The sequence below is a fragment of the Rhipicephalus sanguineus genome, chromosome 2 (assembly GCF_013339695.2).
Source record: "Rhipicephalus sanguineus isolate Rsan-2018 chromosome 2, BIME_Rsan_1.4, whole genome shotgun sequence".
NCBI lineage: Eukaryota > Metazoa > Arthropoda > Arachnida > Ixodida > Ixodidae > Rhipicephalus > Rhipicephalus sanguineus.
The window spans coordinates 147,116,688-147,139,549 of NC_051177.1; the positions used below are offsets into that span (position 1 = coordinate 147,116,688).

The following is a 22,862-nucleotide window of genomic DNA, read 5'->3' on the forward strand; positions in this document are numbered from 1 at the left end:
GGCCTTACCTCTACGGTCGTCACTTCAAGGTAGTTACCGACCATCATTCATTGTGCTGGTTAGCCAATTTACGAGACCCGTCTGGACGGTTGGCATGATGGAGCCTTGGTTTGCAAGAGTTTGACATTACCATCGTCTACAAACCGGGCCGCAAGCACGAAGATGCTGATTCGTTTTCCCGTGCACCTATTGAAATTTGCGATCCCGACACTGAGGATGACAGCGGCTCCCTCGGAGTTCTCACTGCAACTGACTTGATCGCACGACAGCACGATGACGCCGAGATTCGCGCTATCATCCACAATCTAGAAGGATGCAACACTCCCGTATTTCGACACCTTTCTCGCAATCTCTTGTCATTCTGTCTGCGAAGTGGTGTTTTGTACAAGAGAAATTCGAACAGCAATGGTAAATCCTACCTGTTAGTTGTCCCTTCCGACATGCGAGACGACATTCTTCTTGTCTGACATGACGAGCCCACGTCCGGTCACTTAGGTTCTTCACGAACCCTCGCCAGAGTTCAACAGGTGTACTACTCGCCCAAACTTACTGCATACATGAAGCGGTATGTAAAAAGCTGTCTTGAGCGCCAACGCCGGAAATCTCCGCCACTGAAACCCTCAGGCTTGCTGCAACCAATCACACACCTAGGGCGCCGTTCGATCAAATAGGAATGGTTTTTTATACCTATATGGTTAGGTAGTGCACTTTGGACGGGGACGGCGAGGAATGGATTTACCGGGGCCATTTCCGCTGTCATCTGCCGGTAACAAGTGGATCGTCGTAGCGACAGATTACCTAACGAGATAAGCCGAGACAAGGGCCCTACAACGAGCTACAGCTTCCGATGCCGCCCAGTTTTTCATCGACCAGATCGTTCTTCGGCATGGCGCCCCGTCGTACGTGATCACCGATAGAGGAACAGCTTTCACGGCCCAGCTTATTGACGATGTATTCAAACTCAGCTACACGAACCATCGCAACACGACGGCGTATCACCCGTATACTAACGGCTTGACGGAACGATTGAACAAAACCATCGCCGACATGTTATCCACGAATGTGGACGTTCAGCACAAGACGTGGGATAAGGCGTACGTGACATTTGCGTACAACACTGCCATCCAGGAAACAACACGATTCCCGCCGTTCCGTCTCGTCTACGGGCGTGAGGTCCAAACCATGCTGGACGCTATGCTGCCACACGACTACGACGCTTCGCTTACACCTGACGCTGAGCAGCTTACTCAATACGCCGAAGAAGCTCGCCAGTTGGCACGACTCCACATCAGGCAACAGCAAACTGCAGATGCACGCCGCTATAATCTTCGCCATCGACAAGTCGAATACCACCTAGGCGATTAAGTTTGGGTATGGACTCCGGTTCGCCGCCAAGGGTTGTCCGAAAAGCTCCCGAGTCGCTGCTTTGGACCGTACAAAGTGCTGTGTCGCATGAGTGATGTGAACTGTGAGGATGTCCCAGATGGAGCCATGTCGCCCCCAACGTCGAAGCACTACCCAGAGATTGCTCACATTGTACCACTCAAGCCACACTTCACGCGTTAGTGCGACTGTGCCTCGGCCTTATCACTTTTTAGGGGCGAAGCTCCTAGGGTCGAGGCTTGTCCGTTGTAGCCATGCTAGTACTAGAAGCGCTCGCTCTCGCGCTCGCACCAAAGAGAAGTCTTAAGCCTCTTGCTCTTCGAGCGCCTTGATGATGATAATAGCCACATATAAAACCACATGTAAAAATTGAAAAAGAGGAAGCAAGCGAGAAATAGAGAGAAATAAATAAAGAATAGGAACAAAAATAGAAATAAAGATAAATAAAGAGAAAAAACGAAAAGAGAAGAAGGGAGGTGAAAAGAAAGAGAAAATGGAAGAAAAACAAAGAAGGCTGCCCAGCTCAGCACTTCCATCAGGCTCGAGGAGAGGGACTTGCATTGACCTCATCTTCTCAAATTTCAGGTCGGATCTCATACAAGAACCTTTGGCTTTACATTTCAATGACCATAAGGCGGTCATAATGAAAGGAAAACGCCGCCTACATGTCAGCACCATGTACGCAGTGTGATTAATAACCAACTTTGTATATAATGTACACACGTGTTGTCACGTCTTTGCGTGATCGAGTGGGCAATGTACGGAGAGATTCACGATTAATGATCCCCCGTAGCTTCGCCCACTCGTCATCATTCACTCCTTGGATATGGTGCGATTTTTTGCGAAGTGCCCACACTGTGCTCGTTTGGTCTTTTCTGCTTATGTATGTCCACTTGCACGAGCGTCGGGGCGATGCTTTTTTTTCAGTGGGGGAATAATGCCACCTAGTCATGAACTGCGGTGTGCACGAGCCCGCATGCAGCAAAAACAAACGAAGAAGCTGTTCGGGACAGTGCGCGCTCTCGCTCAGTCTTTTTTAGTTTTGGCGCGGCCATATTGTTTGACCTGCGTCAGTCTTTCTGCCTGCGTGGTATTTCTTGCCCGGGGACCTTCTTTTCACACGTGACAATATTTAGATGACTGCACTATAAAGTGCACTTAGTTTCGATAATACTGATGTATGTACTCTAACGCGAGGGCTGACGTCACGTCGCACCATAAGTTAGCCTTTAAACGCCAGTGTTGTCGACGTGCCTGGCAGGCCCACGATGTACACACTGCTACTACACTTACAAAAACACGCCGATCCACCTCGTAACGTTTGACTAGAAGCACTCGCTGACTGCTTCGCATGAAACCGATTTCCACAACACGTGGGATCTGCCGAATTTTTCTCTGTTACTCTTCACTGCTGAAATTCCGTACCAAGTATTATGTACCAGCTTGCTAAACAAGCCACCCTTTTGGCAGTCAGGTCAACAAAACCACGCCAGTGCTTGAAAGTGCTCTGAAACAAAAAAAGAAAATCTATACAGGCGTCACGATAGGGCACAAGCTCTCGTTTCCAGATGTAGTATCGCGTGGTAGAAGTGTAGAATCGCTAAAGGCGTCACTCCCTGTGAATTGCGCAATGAGTGGCTGGTTTAAAGGCCCACCCATCACAAAGCCATAATTAATCATCATCATTACCAGCCACAAAGTCAACAAAGTGCGCAGCTGCGTAGGTGCGCATATTGCCTTGCAGACGCGTAGCGGGTACTTCGCTACTTCGCTAAATGAATTATGGCACAGTGGGCACCCCGCAACTACGCTTGCAGTAGGCGAACCGGGAGAGTTTACCACGGCCAATGGCCAGGTGGAAGGCAGCCATCCGCAACCTGCTCCTGGTCGACCAGCTTCGGGCTATCCAGCAGGCCTGCGTAGCGGCCGACAGGCTTGGCCTGACGGTCCCGATGTGGGAGTCGCCCACTGCGCACTAGGGCGCGTCTCGCTGGACCTCATTCAAGTTATTTCAATCAATCCATCAATGTCACGCGTACAGACAGACGTTCCTTTCCTCGCGGCATGGCTGACTTGGGCACCGAGGAGCGAAGTATGGCAAGCGAATGAGAATGCGATGCGAGCGATGCCCGATAACGTTAACGCGTTGCCCTCTTAAGTTTTTGTAGATTTTGTAGTCTAAGTACGTGTACGTTTAGTTATCTCTTTGCTGTTTTTTTCACCCTAACGAAAGTCCGCCTTCACGTCGGTCCTTGCGTCTTTCTCCGTCAGAACTCACTGCCCGGTTACCTGTAACGTATTGACAGAGTTCGTTCGAAGCGAGCACTGCCGATACATTATTTAGCCTCTCCCCTCCTCATGCCCTTCCTCCCCACCCTCTCATCACTCCTCCTCACCATGACTTGCCTTTCCCACCCCCTTGCTATACATGGCTGTTCTATGCTTTACCTTATCCACCTCCTCCTCTGCATCCTCCTCACCATGACGTCACTCCCCTTCACCATCAACCCTTCTTTCTAGACTTTTTCCCGCTTGGTTTTACTGTGCTGCTCGCACTCTCTTAGCTATTGCCTCGATATTGTCACAGGGTCGTGACGTCCACGAAGACAGCAGTCGGCGCGTTCAAGATGAAACTCTTTATTTGGCCGAACTTGTGGCCGGGAAATGAAAACCAAGCTACAGCAATACACGCTGTACACTGATAGCGGCGAACAGGGCGTCGGCCGTCGATAAACTGAACCGCGGCAAGACGCGTCGGCATTTATAATACATGAGGCATCGAACATTCGAGCCTTATCGCTGGTGGTCGCGCAAGCTCTGGAATAATCTTGACCATTCGCATCATGTGCGCAATGTTAACAAAATGATCTACATACAATCTCGAACTTTCCCAGACATTCTTGCGCGGCTTGCGCAAGGCAGTAGTAACACGTGTAAGGGGCGTAAAACAGAAATACAGGAGCGCGTCTGGAATTATGATGATGATAGTTTTTAGCGGTCGCCCGGCACGGACGGAATTCAAGCTTGAACAACTCCGCCCATAGGCGGAGAGTACGGGGGGGCGGGGGGGCTTGGGCCCCCCCGGACTGCTTCATGGGGGGGCAGAGCCCCCCCTGGCGCCTGCCCAGGGTATTTTTTAAGAGCTTGGCTTAGGCCCCCGGGTCGTCCTGCCTGGCAGCTATTTCACAGGAGGCTGTTTATGCCCGCTTCTTTTTCATTTCAGCCATTTAAAGTTCGGCGCATGGGCCAGTGACAAGTCAAACATTCAATGGAAAAATGCCCCTCAAACAGATTTTCACGTGCAGAATATGTTGTGCTGATGAACAACTGAAGCGACGACTTAAGCTATGACAAATTAAAAAATTCGCCGGCGATTACGATACTGCCTAATTCGCCGAGCGCAGCCTCGTGTTCGGGCAACGCCAGCTGTGTTTGAAGTTTTGACTATCCGCAGTTGTAGCAATGTAACATTCGTTACATATTGCCACAGAAACTGCCAGCGCTCGAGTGCTACGCACACTATATACTCTGTGCATTGCAGCTGTCGCGAACGAAGTGAAACGCCCACAGCCCCGTTACGACAAGCGAAGCCAGCCGCAGTGCACGTGCCAGCCCTGCATGCGCACGAGCTCCGACCGAGGGGCCAACGCGCGCGCCAGAGGAAGAAAGCGAGGTTAGAGGCCAGTATCTCGTGATATCGACAGACTCCGCGTTCGCTTTCTTTCGTCCTCGTTCGCGCTATCGGTTACGCCGCCAACGCCAACGGCGATGCCGCTCAATGCAGGAACGGAAGCCTAAGAGCCGCGCTCTAATCGTCATGAACCCTGTAGTGAATGGTTTTGAGAACACAGAAATGATACTGAGAATACAAAGCAATCCCGACACAGTCACCCACTGAACGCTTTCGCACAAACTTACTCGCCAATAAAAAAACGGATAAATTTCTTGGTTGCCTATACATATTGGTACCCTTCGACATGCCTGCTTATGAAAGTGCCGAGAAAAGATTGTACGCAGTTTCGATTTATCAGTAAAGGGTTTTACTAAAAGTTCGGCCACCAATGAGCAACTCCATTACTCGTCCAGATGCATAACCGCAGCTTCGCACAAGGTGTAGTGGTAGCAAATCGTATTTGCTACCATTTCAGAATTACTTTCGGCCATCTTGAATTGAACTCGCTGGCATATAAATTAAAGCTTCCCGTGACAGCGTTAGCCTACTGTCTCCTGTGTGGCGCATGTTTTAACAAAGTAAAGCCTAGCCCCACGCATTGCCTGAATCTATTTTACGCGACGCGGTCAACGAAAATTTCGCTTCGAGCCAAGAGTTACGATGAGGATCGATGTCTCTGTGTAAATTGAAAAATAAATCTAGGGCCTTCCACTTACAGATCTTCATTATGATATTGCGGGCACCTAAGAGACTAAAGTTACATTAAATTCTTTAATTTGGAAGTTGGACTCCTCTCTCTCTTTCTCTTTCTCTCTCTCTACACACACACACACACACACACACCCACACACACACACACACACACACACACATATATATATATATATATATATATATATATATATATATATATATATGTGAAGAGTGAGAGAGAAATGTGGAAGAGCAAGTCGGGCCCCCGCCCCCTCCGCTAAAAGGAAAACTCTCCGCCTATGACTCCGCCGTTAAACTTCGCGTTCTTTAACTATCAAAGGACGTGTGTAGAAACTTGTAAATGTTGACCGACGTCCCGGCGTGCACCGCGCAGGACAGTAGAGGCGGGCAGTCTGATTCTGTCGATCCTGGCCGCCGCTGCGACCGTGTCAACGACGGACTTCGCCAGCTTCGTCGTCGCGCGCATGCTGCTCACGGGCTCGTTGGGCGCCGTGGCTCTGGCCATGGGCGTGGCGATGTTCGAGGCCAGCTACAGCCAGCGGCAGAGGCAGCTGAGCGTCTGCTTCGGGCACCTGGTCGTGTCCCTGGTGGCGCTGCTGCCACGGCTGCTGAGCTCGTTGATGGTGCTCGACCGACGCGCCGTGTGCCTGGCCATACTGCTGTGCGCCTTCGCCATGTTCGTCATGGTGCTCGGCGGCATCGAGGAGTCTCCGCGTTGGCTGAGAGCGCTCTTCGAAGCCGCCACGTCGGGCGACAGCAAAGCGCAGACGTCCAGGACGGCCATGAACCGCTTCTCGAGAGGGTGGGTGGACGTTGAAACGGCTTTGCCCTTATAGTACCTTGACTCGGGCGAGTTGGTGCATGCTCGGAGAAATGCAGCGCGATTTCACTTCAGTTTATTTCCCTTAAAAACCGCACATTTGAGGTCTCACATAAATGGTGGGGTTTACAATATTTTTCAATTTAGCTGCTGAACACATTTATTGAATGGTGCAACATTTAATTTTCCTGTAACTGTTGATGAGCAGATGATTTCGGCGACGGGACGGGGCAGGTCACTCCAGTCAGTCGATTATCGACGAAAGAAAGACGCAGAAAATGTTCTAGTGCAGCTGCGTGAACGGGTTACTTGCAAGTGGTGCCCTGTGCGGAGCGATGTGCTTGGTGGCGGGGCCAAGATATATGGTGCGTGGTGAATCGAGCTGTAGAAGAACTTGTGAAAGAGGATTAGCGAATCAATTCTTCGCTGGGATGATAGCGCGTTAAAATAGACTGCGCTTTTAGTAGACTTAGACGGATACAGGGGACACAGACACGGCGCTCGTCGGTGTCTCCTGTTTTCGCCTAAGTCGCGCTGCATTTATCCGCCTTTGCCCCTGGTTCACGGGGATGATATAATACGGAAAGATAATGGCGAGGAGCCACGAGGTAGATAACGTACAGGCCAACGCTTCTTCCTGCCTCCGTTTCTTTCTTTTTGTTGAGGTTTGGGCGACGTTATGGTCAGCGCGCTCTCTGCCGCTGCCGTAATGTGTGGTATGCAATTGCGTGGAAAATTCCGAGTCCGCATTCATGCTACGCTGGTTCGCCTTCAGTTGTTGGCGTGTAGCGTAGGGTAGTCTTTTCCTATTTTTTGATGACTGCTAAGGAAATCTACCGTTACGATAATACAGAAACATTTAATAAATTGTCATACGACTTCTGTAGACGAAGAACACGACGCCGGCCGGTCGTCACTGCGATCTTATTACTGATGAAGGCTACCAGCCAACAATAAACAGTTTTCACGTGAAAAGCCTTTACTAATTCGGCCGCTGTTTCTTCGTTAGTATAGTATACAATGTCCTATAGCTTGCGAGCTGCAATGGTACAGAACCAGGAACCGTGCGGAAGCTTACAAAATTATTAGATTCCGCAATTTCTGAAACGCTCGACTTCATAGACCTTTATGCAAAATCTGCTGCCACCTAGCGGCCGCCGTGCGCATTTGCGCCATGTTGAAGGCTAAGCGCGCTGCGCTTAGCCTTCAACCGACGTGTGGCGGTTGATAGGAACGGCAATGCCGGCATATTTTCGTGTGCCGTGTTGCTAAGATTGAGGAAATTGGGGTGCTGAAAAAAGGTTCACGGGAAACTAACCTCCGTGTTATTAGAATGCCTATCGGCCGAGGAGAAGCGGCAGATCGTTCCGTCACTCCGGCTACTACCTACGACTAACGCCGTGCTTACGTTCACCGTTCTTAATACATGCGGTATGTGACAGCATCGCCGCTCATCAGAGAACTATTTCGTGCCATGCCCTAACGAGTCAGTTTTCGCGAAGTGTGCTTGCAGGCACAGAAAAAACGGCTTCGTGTACGAGTTTCAAAGCTGCATCACGGCTACTGCGCATGCCTGCGCTGCTGTTGACAACATTACTTTTTTTATTACATTGCGATAACAATTACATGTTAGACAGGTAGCTCGTGCGCGTCATCCATTCTCAGCGAACGGACCGATTGGGCTGGAGCGTGTTGTTTGTTTTCGATTGTGGAGTTTAACAAGGTAGCGTTTGTTGGGTTGCTTTGCGCGCGTACTGATTCACTATGCCTATTTTTCAAGCATTTCATGTACTGTCACTGCCAAATTCAGAAGGGTGGCCCCGATGTCCTGACAGCACGCCCCACCCTTTATTTTTTTTTTATTTATACCCCAAGAATAGCACATTTCAGGTTCTCTCAAAAGCTGATCAGTGTTCGGAAAAATCCTTTATTCACCACTGTGTGCTATGAAATGCTAACAGGTGCTTCACTTTTCGTGTAAAACTGAAAAAAAAATCCTGTTCCGGCAAATGCATATGTTGCATTCGATCGGGGGTGCGCTACCGTTGGTTAAGCGCTGAGGTGGTTTCGCAAGCGTTCAGTCGGCGACACAAAACTACCTTGCTGCAGTGGGTTGAAATTGTAAGGCGCCAGTAGTAGATCCCGTAAACGACGATGTGAACGCGAATACTCTTGGCGTATCGCGTTATTTACGAGCACATGTCGGAAGGATGTTCAATAAAATACCAGCTAATCGGCACCTACTTTTTGGAGCAACTAACACTTTTCATGTTCACTTTTCACGCGCGTGAGATGCGGAATGTTTTTTTTTTTTACATTTTAACCGTGCGGTGATTCTATACATAACATACGGCGGTGACTACAGCAGCCAGATATTTTTTATTTCAAAAATAAAAAGAAGGCAACGTTTTATTTAAAATTAGATGCATGAGGTCCACGTAGGCTGTCCCTTATGAAATACGATTTAAAATTGGTCAACAGCACTTTCTTACCGTCATCGCTGTGCCTAGCCGTGTCGCGCGCTAAAGCCTCCTCCCAACCATCCTACAGTACACGCAGGATATTCAGGTAGCTAACAACGCTTTGTTCGCTACACTGAAAGCAGGCAGACAAAATTTATAACCTAACGCAAAGCTTCATTCTCGACGACAGCAGGCTTACATATGACTCGATGAGGAACTTCTACCTTCTCGTTGTGAGGCAGTTCTTTACACGTGATCATAGGCGTGCGCACAGGGGGGCAGGGGGGCGGCCGCCCCCCCTTATCACCTAAGAGGGGGGGGGGCGCAAAATCTGCCCCGTACATTGACCCTTCTAGTCACCTAAGAGGGGGGGGGCGCAAAATCTGCCGCATACATTGACTTAGTAGGGTGGGAGGGCACTGCGATGAACCTTCGCCCCCCCCCCCTGATAGGGAACCCTGCGCACGCCTATGCACGTGATAACTGTCAACGTAATAATTATGAAACGCTGGTAACATGTACTGGCCCTTGCATACTAGTCTGACGTTTTTATGCTCCGATTGCCTGCTGTCTAAATAGATACAAGCAAGAAATTATAGCAACGACAGTAGTACCATTCGGATACAAGCCTCCAACATGGCGCCGAATCGTCAGCTTCATCAAACCTCCGACAGATGGCAGCAATTTTGCATAAGGTCTATTGTATTCTCGTTATTTTCTTCCCTCGTAAGTCACTCCTCGTTCCTCCTTGTATGCACAAAGGAAAGTTTATTGAACCAATGCACGCAAGTGCTGTAGCTGCTTATACACTAAATACTGTAGGGTTCGGGCCGTCTTGCTGCCAAGGAAACTGCTCCCCGGTTCGAACTCCAAAATAAACGTTTATTAAGAACAGATTGTTGAAAGTTAGACGCAAAACTGCAAACTCGTGGGACCACGGCACTTGCGCACTAGCCCTCTCCGAAACGGGGCACATACAACACACACGCGCACTTTTCTGGCCCCACTTACCGCGCCTCCCGAGCCGATTCCCCTCGGCAGCGCGTCTGCTGCTCTTTTTGAGGTGAGCAAGTGGGCCACGCGCATCGCCAATGCGCAGCACATGTCGCCATGATTGCAGCCTGACGGTGGGCGTGGCTCCCACAATACTAATAAATTGCGTCAGTGTAACTTATACAAACGCTAGACGCAATTTTACGCGGACAGCAATGACACACATTATGACGAAGCAACTATAGAACAAGCATGTTAACAAAAGCATCATACCTCTCACGGAGGTGGAGAAATGTATGACCGTCATATATAGTGCAGTAAGAGGAGAAAACAAGACGCTCGTCCCCGCAACGAGCAGGCGTTTGGTGTGTAGTGACACCACGGAGCCGAGCTAACGGGGGGCTTCGACCCCTCCCACGCCTAGCCGTGCGTGACTGTGCCGTGTCCGGGGAAAAGGGGATCCTGGGGGTCGAGCCGACGCCGGGTTATTGGACCTTTAAGGCCCCCCGGCAGAGGCAACACACCCCTTTGGTCCCGGCTTCACGTAGACGGCACCCCTGGGCTGACCCACCCAGGGGATATCGGCGGTCGCCTTTTCCTATCCCTCCCTCTGATCTTTAACTTTCCTGCTCTCTTTCCGCTCTGTCCTGTCTCTTACTCTCTTCAGTTACTTCCCTGTTTTCGTAGGCGGACTGGGTTAACCTTGTGCGAATATCCAAATTTATTCCCACTAATACAGTATGCATAGAGCATTTCCATTAATAAGCGATCATGCCGCTTCAAAGCGTGTGCGCACCGAAGAGTTGACTTTTTTGAGCCGACCAAACGAAGTATTCCCCCACTACCATGTACTTCACAGACAAAAGTCTGACAAATCAGCCAGAACAGTGTCCCCTTTCCTAGTATCCAGATCCTTGACAAACACCCTAGGTGCTGGTTATAAAGTCACTAAGATGGCTAGTGGAGACCGCCTTCTCGAACTCCGTGACAAGATACAATATGACAAACTAAAGAATCTCGTAAATTTCGGCGACGTTCCCATCACAGTAACACACCATAGATGCATGAACTCCGCACGTGGAGTTGTATCAGACACAGATCTCATTGACCTATCCGAAGAAGAAGAAGAAGAAACATTTATTTATGTCATATGCCTTGGAGTGGTTAGGGTGGGTGGTGCCCCTCTTCCAGGGCCCCACTGGCTACAGCGGCTCGCCGGGCCTGGTCGAGGGTCGCCAGTTGGCTTCCCATTTCCAGTTCCGCGAGCCGCGCCTCCCACGACCAATTCAGGGAATCGTTGTTACACAGAGGCGAGATGGCAGCCTCCGGACGTTGTGTACACTGATATGTTATGTGTTCCAATGTCGGTGTTGCATCGCACCACGGGCATTTGTTGCTGTATCTGTGAGGGTACATTCTGTGTAACCTGTGTAAACTGAACTCCTCGAAGGCTGGAAAGATCAGAACGTGAGAAATGTTAAGCGAATTGTCATCAGAAGGAACAATCAGGAAATACGTATTGAACACTTGATACGTACCTTTGCCACCGGCGATCTACCCGAAAGCCAGGGGCGTAGCCAGGGGGGGGGGGTTCAACCCCCCCCCCGTAATTTTTCAGTTTTGCTTGCATATATACACACGCACACATAAAAACGCACGCACGAACATACATAAAGTATGGTTGGACCCCCCGAAAAACATTTCTGGCTACGCCCCTGCCTAAAGCATACAAGCCGGCTACACAAAGACACCAGTCAGACCATATATCCCCAACCCTCGCAGAAGTTTCCAATGCCAAAGATTTGGCCACGGCTCTCAGACCTGCCGTGGTCGACCTACCTGTGCAAAATCTGGTGTCCAAGGCCATGCCTTGGACACCTGCAATGAAACTCCGCATTGTGTGAACTGTGACGGCGACCACGCTGCATATTTACGCTCTTGCCCAAATTGGAAAAAGAAAAAGACATCATATCACTGAAGGTCCGAGAGAATATCTCATTCAAAGAAGCACGCAGAAGGTGTTCGCCCTTTCACGGGCCAACCTATGCTGATGCGGTGCGTCAGGGGGCAGCGTTGCATCGGCCACCGCCACTGCCCCAGTCCCACGCAGAGTGAGCCACCGGCCGTGGCGGCTGCCCCCGTGGTGGCAGCAGTCAAGACTGCTCCACCTACCAAGCCACTGTCCTCGGCGACTCCAGGGTCGTCGGGTCAAACGACCACACCTCGCCAGGCGAGGTCGGAAGAACGAACAACCAGCTCGCACATGCGGGCGTCCAGTGTCTCAAACGAGGCAATGGACACACCTCCGGTACCCCTGGTACCGAAAAAGCGGCGTAGCTCCTTGGAGCGCTCAAAGAAAACTAAAAAGCCGATAACGGGGCCCGAGGACGGCCCCGTTACTTCAGCTCCAACTAACCGCTAAAACAGCCAGTTCCTTTCGTACACACAGCACGACTTTACTTCAATATGGAAACACAAATTATACAATGGAACGTCAGGGGACTGCTTCGAAATCTCGACTATGTCCAAGAACTTTTGCATAAACACTCACCAAAAGTGATGTGTGTACAAGGAACACACCTAAGCTCAAAACACACCAACTTCCTACGCAGTTAATTATTTTCTGAAAGGACCGGGATGACGCCGTGGCATCATCCGGTGGTGTAGCGGTTGTAGTTAATCAAGGAATAGTATGCACACACTTACCACTCCAAACGTCCCTTGAGGCAGTGGCTGTTCGAGCGGTTCTTTTGAACAAACTCGTCACCATTTGCTCGCTCTACATTCCACCACACTACCAACTGCAAAAGCATGAATTTCAGTCTTTAATAGAGAACTCCCAGAACCTTATCTGGACCTTGGGGACCTTAATGCACAAAGCAGTCTATGTGGTGACTCTCGCTGCGATGCGCTAGTTCGTCTATTTGAACACTTCCTTTTTTCTTCAGGCACATGTCTCTTGAATCAAAAAGAGCCAACTTATTATAGGCTCGCCAACAATACCTACTCGTCCATAGACCTCAGCATTACATCTCCATCACTTCTACCCCTACTCAAATGGAAAGTCCTTAAAGGGGTCATGAAGCACCCCTTGGGCTTGTTGAAAAAACACATCCTGCGGAAAGCTGACACGGCTATGAACTGCTCTGCCAAATATTACAGTCGTGCGCGCCGCGCAAAGGCCACAAGCGGAGCGCGAAGTTGCCGTTTCCCCAGGCACCCTCTTTTCAAACAGAGGCCAGTTCTCACTCTCGTCGGTGGGCGGGGCGTCTGCACGTTGACGTCGCGGATCTGCCAGTTTACGTCGCAAGAGACATAGCATGCTTATTGGCCGATAGCCGACGTAAATCGAGAGCGGCGTTCGGATCAGATGCGCTTCTTGCCACGGGGTGCCGCCACTTGCCGGCGCCGCACTCCTCAATACACGGTAGCAGCACTCGCGCGCGCGAATCACAGCAGGAGAGCGATCGCGTTTCATGACGCGCGCTGACGTAACTTCTTTCCCCGTGCCATCCCTCACCGTGTAGCTTCCAGTTCGCTCGTCGGCACGAGAAAAGAGAGAAAGCGCTGAGAGCGTGCGCCAAACCCCCGTAACTCCGGTCATTCTTGACGGATTCGAGAAATTTTTGCGGCAATCGATTCGGAAGGCAGTAAACTCCGATACTGAGGTCATTAGATCATTACTTGGAAAAGTGATTCATGACCCCTTTAATAATCCTTACGGAAGTGACCACTTTCCAATAGTTATGAGCTCACCAATAGCGAATGAATTTCCTCCACAGGTTCCCAAGTGCCACATTGACAAAGCTGATTGGGATCAGTTTCATAAACTTGCTCTCTTAAGCTCTCTTAAGAACGAGATTCCGTTTCGAGCAATCATTTCATAGCAAGGCACCTGACAAGTCGCTGTATCTAGTTATTTGCAGAACTGCTTAACCTGTTTGAGATTTTCAGACCGTTTTCGTACGCGTAATTCTCAGGCGCTAGTTCAATTCCTCTCAGAGGAGAACCCCGGCTGTTTAAAGCTTTTAGTATGGATATTGAAGACATTTATTACTCTTTGCCGCATGAGGACTTGTTAAAATGTGCTAATGAATGTATTAACGAACAAGGGCACGAGACGGTTTTCACCGATAAATGTGGTGTTTCTACCGGGGCTTTTCTAGAAATTCTTTCCATGTATTTAAAGTCGACGCACGTATGTTGGAAGGAAGGCGTTTATGTGCAGAAATCAGGGATATGTATTGGTTCTAAGGTTGCTCCGGTTCTTAGTGATTTATACCTTAGCAAAACTGACAGACTTTTGGAAGGCGCCTTAGGTAATTCGGTTATTAAGGTTTTTCGTTATGTGGACGATTACTTGATTTTTTGTAGTGGTGAGGACTTTGAAACGGTGGTAACCTCAGTGAGCAAAAAATGTGAATTAAATGGAGGAGGGCTGAGCTTTACTAAAGAGGTGCCCCAGGATAATGGAATACAATTTCTAGACATTTCCTTAAACTTTCAGAAGAACCACGTGTGCTGGCAGTATTCTCCAAGATCTTCGAAACCGCTGTTAAATTTTTCGTCGAAGCACTCGAAGGTTGTAAAAAAACGGCATCGCCATGTCTTGCCGTAAGTCAGCCCTCACCAAGTCGTGTGAGCACAAAATGAGTGATAGCTTTAACGCACATGTTATGCGTCTTTTTAAATGTAGGGTGTCCTCGTGATGCAGTGGCCACTGTCGCTGAACGTTTAAAGAAGTCCATTACGTTAAGTCCGATCATGGTTGCAGAAAGCGATATGAAGAAACGTGTCGTATGTCGTAGGTATACCGCACATTCATTGCGTATCTCAGAGGCTAAAGAAAGTAGGAAGTAGATACGACGTTAATGTTGTTTTCACGGCTGCCAATAAGCTAAGTAAGATTTGTGCCGCTGCGGAGAGGAAGAATGAGCGAGTAAGAGAAAAGAAGCGGACCGATATTTGTTTCGTAAAACACACCAACTAATTCACTGATTGCCGTACAAGTGTGGCGTAAAAGGTTCCTTTCAGCTGCGGCCGCTTCTACGTAAAAAAGAGGGGCCGCTGGATTAACCAGAGATTGGAACATAAGAGATCGCTAACCGGAGGCTCACCTTGTAATCTATCTTTACATTGTCGAAGAGTGTAAGTACACGCCAAAATTCGATGAATGCGCAGTGTTGTACCGGCATAGAAATGGAGAAACGAGCCTGATGATTAAAGCATGGCATATTGAGAATAGCGGTAGCGCATGCATGAGCCAACCGTCGATTAACTTGCATAAATATGAAATCAAATGTCTTAGCAGTTATCTTCCATGTAGACCGCCACGCGTGCCGGATTGATAGGTTCCCCTATTGCATGAGCATGCGCAGATAAGTCTTCGTGCCTGCTTTCTTTTCCGCCGTTGTGCGTCTCTTCAGTTGTTAGTCGGCGTTTGCGGTGTACGTCCTGACTTCTTTCTTGTGTCCGTGTTTGCACGCCCTGTCTTTTTGCAATGAATACTTACCAACTAGCTCAGTTCTCTGTTATTCTAAAATATGGTTAGTAGGGTAGCCGGACAACAAGCATATTCACTCCTCCTGGTAAACACACAAGGCGACAGCCTGGAAGACCAGACAAACTTCCTCGGCGTAGACTTCGAACAGGTGTCGAACTCGTCGCACTACACTGAAGCATTCCAATGATACAAAACAAGAATCGAAAAACAAACTAGACCGCGAATCCACAAAACACGAGGCATACAATGAACCTTTCTGCGTAGCTGAGCTACAAGCATCGCTTAATTGCTGCAATAATTCCGCCCCAGCCTCCGACAGTGTTGTATATGATATGTTGAAACACCTGCCATCTGAAACCCAAAAAACCCTCCTTTCCTTATATAATGCTGTTTGGTTTTCCGGGGAGATCCCCTCTGCCTGGAAAGAAGCCATTATAATTCCGATTCTAAAACAGGATAAGGACTCATCCTTAGTTTCCAATTACAGGCCTATAGGCCTAACAAGCTGCCATTGCAAGGTTTTCGAGAAGATGATAAACAGGCGACTCCTACACTTTCTTTAAACAAACTGTTTACTTGACCCATACCATTGCGGGTTTCGTAAAGGTAGATCCACAACTGACCACCTGCTACGTATCGAGGCACAAATCCGTGACGCTTTCGCCCATAAGCAATTCTTTCTCTCTGTGTTCTTCGATATGGAAAAGTCCTATGATACGGACATGGCGCTCTGGCATACTTCGAGACCTCTCACATTTAGGTGTACGGGGTAGGATATTTACCATAATCGATAGTTACTTGGGCAATCGGACATTCCGTGTTCAAGTAGGCAATATTTTGTCCCGGAAATTTGTCAAGAAACAGGAGTGCCGCATTGAGTTGTACACTTTTTATTATCAAAATGAACTCCTTGCGACTGTACATCCCACGTAACATGTTCGATTCTACGTATGTGGATGATGTGCAGGTTGGCTATAAGTCTTGTAATCTTGCAATGTGTGAGCGGAAGGTTCAGCTTGGTTTGAACGAGGTTTCAAATGGGCAGACGAAAACGGCTTCCTGCTAAATCCACAAAAAAAAGCACGTGCGTCTTATTCTCCAGAAAGAGAGGCATTGATCCTGATCCAGACATTGACCTGCTATGGTCAATGTCCTGTCTGTAAATGCACAACATAAATTCCTAGGGCTAATCTTAGACACGAAGGTGACCTTTATATCACGTATCAAGTATATCAAAATCAAATGCATAAAAACAATGAACGTTCTGAAAGGGTAGTCACGCGCTACTTGGAGTAGTGACAGAAAGTCCCTGATGAATCTCTATAGAAGCCTTATACGCACGCCCCTAGATTACGGGGCGATAACCTATCACTCTGCGACACCAAGCGCCTTGAAGATGCTTCACCCTGTCCATCATCTAGGCATTCAGGCTCTCTACGGGTGCTTTTCGTACTAGCCCTGTAGAAAGCCTTTACGTTGAATCAAACGAGGGGTCGTTACACCTCCAGAGGTCCTACCTATCTTTTGTATATTTCCTCAAGGTGAACGCGAACAACGAACACCCGTTACACTCTTTTATAAATGATTTGTGCAGTTCTGTCCTGTTTGACAACCGTCCTGCCATGAGAAAGCCCTGCGCACTTCGTGTGAGGGGCCTGTCTGAAGAAATGGGTTGGCCACTTCTTGAACACCGTCTAGTGGCTCCCGCTGCATATCCCCCGCTGTGGCAGTGGAAACTAATAGATTGCGATGTATCCTTCGTGGAAGTTACTAAGCACGCGCCTGCTGCACATATCCGTACACAGTTCCTCGAACTCCAGCACAAATACGCTTTCCCAGAATTCTTTACTGACGCCTCAAAGCCTCACACTTCTGTGTCCTATGCAGCGGTTGGTCCATCCTTTTTCAGATGTAGGCGTTCTGCACCCCAATACGAGCATTTTCACAGCTGAAGCGTACGCGATAACGCGATATTTGCGGCCATCAAACATATTAAAGAAAATAAACTACAAAGTGCAGTGATATACACTGATTCGCTAAGCATGGTGAAAGCTCTGAAAACTCTTAAAAAGCAGCAAGAACCCTGTCCTAGTCTCGATCTACACAATTCTATCCGCGATCTACGCACTCAAACAGCATGTCGTAGTGTGCTGGGTGCCAGGGCACCGCGAAATTCAAGGAAACGTGTTGGCGGACCAGCTAGCTGCTTCTGCCCACGAAAACGCTGCCGCCAATACATCCATAGCTGTCCCCGCACTCGACCTAAAACCCTTCCTTAAAAGAAAGCTCAGAGATCACTGGCAGCGGTCATGGGACAGGCAAACACAAAATAAACTTCATGTCATCAAGCCACGTATCGCGAATTGGCTGCCAGTATCGAAGTCACGCCACACAGAAGTAACACTTACCAGACTAAGAACAGGACATAGACACAGTACACACTCACACCTTTTGTCCGGTGGTGATCCACCTTTGTGTGAGAGATGTGGTGAAGCACTAACCGTGCTTCACATTTTAATCAAATGCAAGGAATTGGACACGCTTAGAAAACATTTTTCATTCCCCTACCGACAACAAATACCATTACACCCATCAATGCTCATCGGTAGGGAACCACTTTTCAAACATGACTCATTATTCGCGTTTTTAAAAGATATACTTAGTTTTCACGTCATATATCCAGGCAACAACCTCTGAATGGAGGTTGTTGCTGCTGCAGCTACACTAGAAAACATAGGCGTGCTCACAGGAGGGCCAGGGGGGGGGCCGCCCCCCCTAATCACCTAAGAGAGGGGGGGGGTGCAAAATCTGCCCCGTACATTGACCCTTCTAGTCACCTAAGAAGCGGGGGGGGGCGCAAAATCTGCCCCATACATTGACTTAATAGGGTGAGGGGGCGCTGCGATGAGCCTTTGCCCCCCTCCCCCCCCCCCTGATGGGCAACCCTCCGCACGCCTATGCTAGAAATGCACCTGCCTCGCGGCCCTTGGACCCAAGGACCGTCGACGAGGCATTCGTGCTGATGCCATCTCTACATAGTTTTACTGTCACGGCCTGTTGACATTGATCCTCACTGCACACATTTCACGTCACTGTCATGATTTTGATACCTCTATGTTTTACCCGCCTTTAGCGTGAGGAATTTTAAGGCCCCTATACAGCCATTTAACACAATCATTGTTCACATCCCTTACATATCAGAAATCAAGGATCAATGTTACTTTTTCATCACTGTTCATGACGCTCTTTGGCCAAGCATGGCCCTTGCGCCATTAAACTCCACATATCGTCATCAAGACGCTCGTTCTTTCTGTCATGACGTGCTACTCTTTTCTGTTTGTCCTGGCTTGCCACGCATATGACTCTGTTTAAAGAGACACGGTTCACTCTCTTTTGGGTCCCACGACACTCCGACGAGAGTACGACTTCCAAAGGGAGTTCACGTGTCTCTTTAAAGAGTCATATATATACGTGGCAAGTAAGGATTCACAAAAAGAGTCAAAGTACTCTCTTATTTCTTAGAGTGTATAACGCCATAAGTAGTAGGAACCGAACAGAGTGTCAGCACCCCTTCCACCTCTCTCGCAGGGTGAGCAGCATACTTGTGCGCAAGTACTCCAAGGTGATGGGGAAGGTGCGCGGCCGCAAGCAGCCCACCGTGAGCAGCGTGGGCCTGCTTTTCGACCAGGCGCTTCGGACCCGCACGTTGGTGCTGGCATTCACGCTGTTCGCGTTGCTCAACAGCCTCCCGGCGCTCGCCGACGAAGACGTGCTCAGCATGGAACGTCTGAACGACGTCACGAGGCCCATGCTGCGCGTCTGCAGCATCGTGGCAGCCGACCAGTTGCTGCGCGAGTGCACGCGACGCGAGGCCCTGCTCCTGGCGCTGCCCTGCGTCTGCGTGCTCGTCTGCGCCGAGGCAGTAGCCGAGGCCACGGCCGCGCAGTCCACACTGCCGCTGATCCGGTAAGCGCCGACTGCAGCATGGAAAGCGAAATGCTTCCCATATCTGGCGACGAAACTACTTCTTCATTAAATACAAGCGCTGAGACGTGTCGAAAATGACGCCTCTCCCTCTACGCATTCACGTTTTATCGAAACTGCATAAATCGTAGTCGTGAGCACGCGCAAATACCTCAAGCGGCGTCTTAGTTCACCCCCCCCCCCCACCGGCACCCCTGCATGCTCCTTTGCCCGACGAAAGACGGGCGGGGCGCTTCTTCTCTGCTTGAAGAGCAATTAAGGGCAGGCCTCTCACGCGGACCGATGCTATCGCATGCACCCTTCGTGCGACAGAGATGGTCGGCTCGTCTGATCACCGCTTCAGCCGCGTTCGTCCGCATCGCTCACACGCTTATGCGCGCGCGTAGAGTATACGATGCGCGGGGCGATGGTATCGATTTGAACTTTATATGGAACATGACTGCGACGGCAAAACTCCGCCGAGTGTCCATATAATTGCTGTCGCAATAAATGAAAAAACAAAGGCCAGACGCGCTTTCAAGACCGGCTGTCATGGTCTGCCCAATATTGTGGAATAGGTGGGGCATAGGCGCGCGTCTCGTTTGCTTCTTGCGCTCTGGCAACCCAGTTTTCCGTTTTGCACTCGACAGGATGCGCGTTCTATCACTCTTGTCATATCTGTAAAGCTCCGCACGGCATCCGTGCTAAAGCTCATTAATAATGCAGGGAGCTGCTCGTCAACTCCATACTAGCCAACCTAACGATGGTGTGCGTGTACTGCCTCGAGTTGTACCCGACCTCGGCCAGGGCCACGGGTCTGGGAAGCGTCTACTTCGCCGGCGGCGTCTGCGCCACGGCGTCGCCGCTATTGCTCACGCTGCGGCTGGAGCGACGGCTTCTGCAGATAAGCACCGTGCCGCTCACGGTGGCCGCCATGTTCGTGGTGACGCTGCTGCCGGAGACCAAGGACACGCCGCTACCCGAGACGCTGTGCGACCTCGAAGGGACCTCCAGGCGACTCGGCTCCGCAGAGGCCGACGATCTGTTGCCCGAAGCTGACGTGAGTGACGAGATTGGGCGAAGTCTAGAAGTGCAGCTAATTGAGGCGCGTTGGTTGAGATTCGTGGTTGGTAGCAGCGTAGGGGACAATGAAAGAGAGCAAGACTAGCAACTGTAAGTTTGTTGTTTGTTGAAGAATATGAAAAAAACAGTGTGCGCATCACGCAATTAGAATTTTTTTTAATCTCTTCGCTAAAAGGTGGCTGCCCCCTACTCTCGCCCCTCCCTTCCCCCTTTCGCGGCCCCATGCCTTGACTAGGTCCTTGCTGCGCGGTATCTTGCGGTGCGATGCGGTTAACATTGTTCTTGAAAACTGAGTTCGTGCAGCGCGAACAGAGAGGAGCACCAGGGCGCTGGCAACTTACAGGTTAAATACTCGTTAATTGTGTAATGAATTTTTTTCACGATTTATTCATTTATTTATTTATTTATTTATTTAGACTGCTTACCGACAGACTGCTAAGGGAATAACACTCTAAAAAATTGGAAATGTGACCAGGCCAGCTTTGAGAGCTCCTGCGGGCATCGAAACGGCCCGAGCACGTAAAAAGAATTTGTGACAGACTTAGTGGCAACCTGGTTTACAACCAGGTTGCCACTAATTACAATCTAATTACAAACGAGAGTAAGAAACGAAAGCTTGACCTACATTTCACTTCACCAGCAATCATTCTGGCCCTAAAAGTATCGCAAATAGAATTTTGAAAAGACTCTTTCAAGGCCCAGAAATAGTCCAGTAATCAAGTTCCTTTTATATCGCTTGCAAGAAGATGCTGACGTCTACCGTTCGGCAGCTCCTTTATTTGGCTATGCCAAACGTGCGTAATATGGCCGCAACAATCAGAAGTTATGATTTTTATACAAAAGTTGCTCGAGAAAAGAGTGTCACTAGTGGCTAGAAAAGCTGCGAGATTTAGTGGTCCTCCACAGAATGGCAATGAAATGACATACACATAATTGTCCTTTTGGGACGGCCCGTCAGAGCTTTCACCCGAAGAACTCCAGAAACTTGTAGGCTCACGAAAGTGGGATGCCCTGCCTGCCATGTCTGCTCTGGGCGTACAAGTCCCAGTCACAGTAAGAGCCCAAGAGGTGACTTTCAGCATCGACTGAGGGTCATATGGTGGGGTCGCGGAATTCATCCCTTCCATTGCCTATATTATGCTACTGTTCTAATGGCTTCTCAGAGGAACACACATCCAACGTGTGTATCTTTGGGTACCTTCGCTCGTAGTGTGTGTGTCTTGTTCGCCCTGTAACTATCTTGTTTGCGGATGCAGTACCAACATGTCTACGTCGCCACCCTCGTTCACCATGTGTTGCATGTCTGCGTTTGTTGACAGACCACGACCGAGTTGCCGTGCCGCAATCGCCAGCCGCAGCCCGGCCAAGCACCCAACGTACCACATTACAGCTCCATCTCCGGCGCACGCGCGTTCTTCGATTAAAACAGCACGACTCCGGACAGGCACGCAGCATCGACCAGCCACGAACACTCGTATAAGTTTGTAGCCAAGCCAAGTCGCCTTATCTGTGTGTGTCGAGCGACAACGTTGCGCTGCCACGAAAGATGACCTGTTCTCTGCGAGTGTAAAGGCGTCGGCGTTGACGTTACGTGCTTTGTGCGACCAAACATTTCTGGTAAAACATGTGGCTTCATGTTCCATTTTAAGTCAGATTGATTTGAGGCGTTCCTGCGCTTCGAGTTATCCGCTTATGTGACTGTATGGTACGTGCGTGCTCAAATTGTTTCGCGATCATTGGCGTGTTTTACATTCCGTGCAGAGCGACTTGAAGACCGCTGAGGAGACTTTTGTACGATGTTTTTGCGATAATATGCGTGCCAGAAAACTTGGAAGTCTGCACTTGACGGGGCGCTGTTGGCACAGCGCGAATCTCCGGTTAGCGCGTGGACTGCGTTTTGCATGAACTCTATTTCGCGATGAGATTGCATTGCACCTTATTTTCTGTAGGGCTGTCGGGGCGCGTCTGAAAGCCAATTGCAAAAGCTGTTGCCTTACGGCGACAAGGTTTTGACATTAAACAGTGGTCATGTATAGTGTCTCGATGCTATGAACTCTCGCTTACTGTCTACTGAACGAAGTGGTGTAGTGAGCAGTGTATGCCAACTCGTCTTAAAATATGCATTCCGAGGCTAAAGGTATACATTGTTTGATACAACCGGATCATCCACATACTGAATATGAGTGCAGAAGCTTCTCTTCCACATATACTAATGCACTTTATTGCTAAGCCATTGAGAACTATGCGTACTAACAGACATCGTTACTC

At 49.4% G+C, this 22,862-nt stretch overlaps 1 protein-coding gene across 1 annotated transcript; it reads left to right on the top strand.

The window, feature by feature from the left end:
* The first annotated feature begins 1,047 nt into the window (after positions 1-1,047).
* On the top strand, positions 1,048-22,018 carry LOC125757385 (solute carrier family 22 member 15-like). The gene is made up of 5 exons (XM_049412948.1): positions 1,048-1,082; positions 6,144-6,572; positions 19,137-19,514; positions 20,238-20,571; positions 21,914-22,018. The coding sequence occupies exons 1-5, from the start codon at positions 1,048-1,050 to the stop codon at positions 22,016-22,018; spliced, it is 1,281 nt and encodes a 426-aa protein (XP_049268905.1).
* The last annotated feature ends 844 nt before the right edge of the window (positions 22,019-22,862 follow it).

Coding starts and splice junctions, on each gene's coding strand:
- LOC125757385 (XM_049412948.1), top strand. CDS start 1,048: ATGTTATCCACGAATGTGGACGTTCAGCACAAGAC. Junction 1,083..6,143: donor GTGGACGTTCAGCACAAGAC/GTGGGATAAGGC, acceptor TGCACCGCGCAG/GACAGTAGAGGCGGGCAGTC. Junction 6,573..19,136: donor ATGAACCGCTTCTCGAGAGG/GTGGGTGGACGT, acceptor CCTCTCTCGCAG/GGTGAGCAGCATACTTGTGC.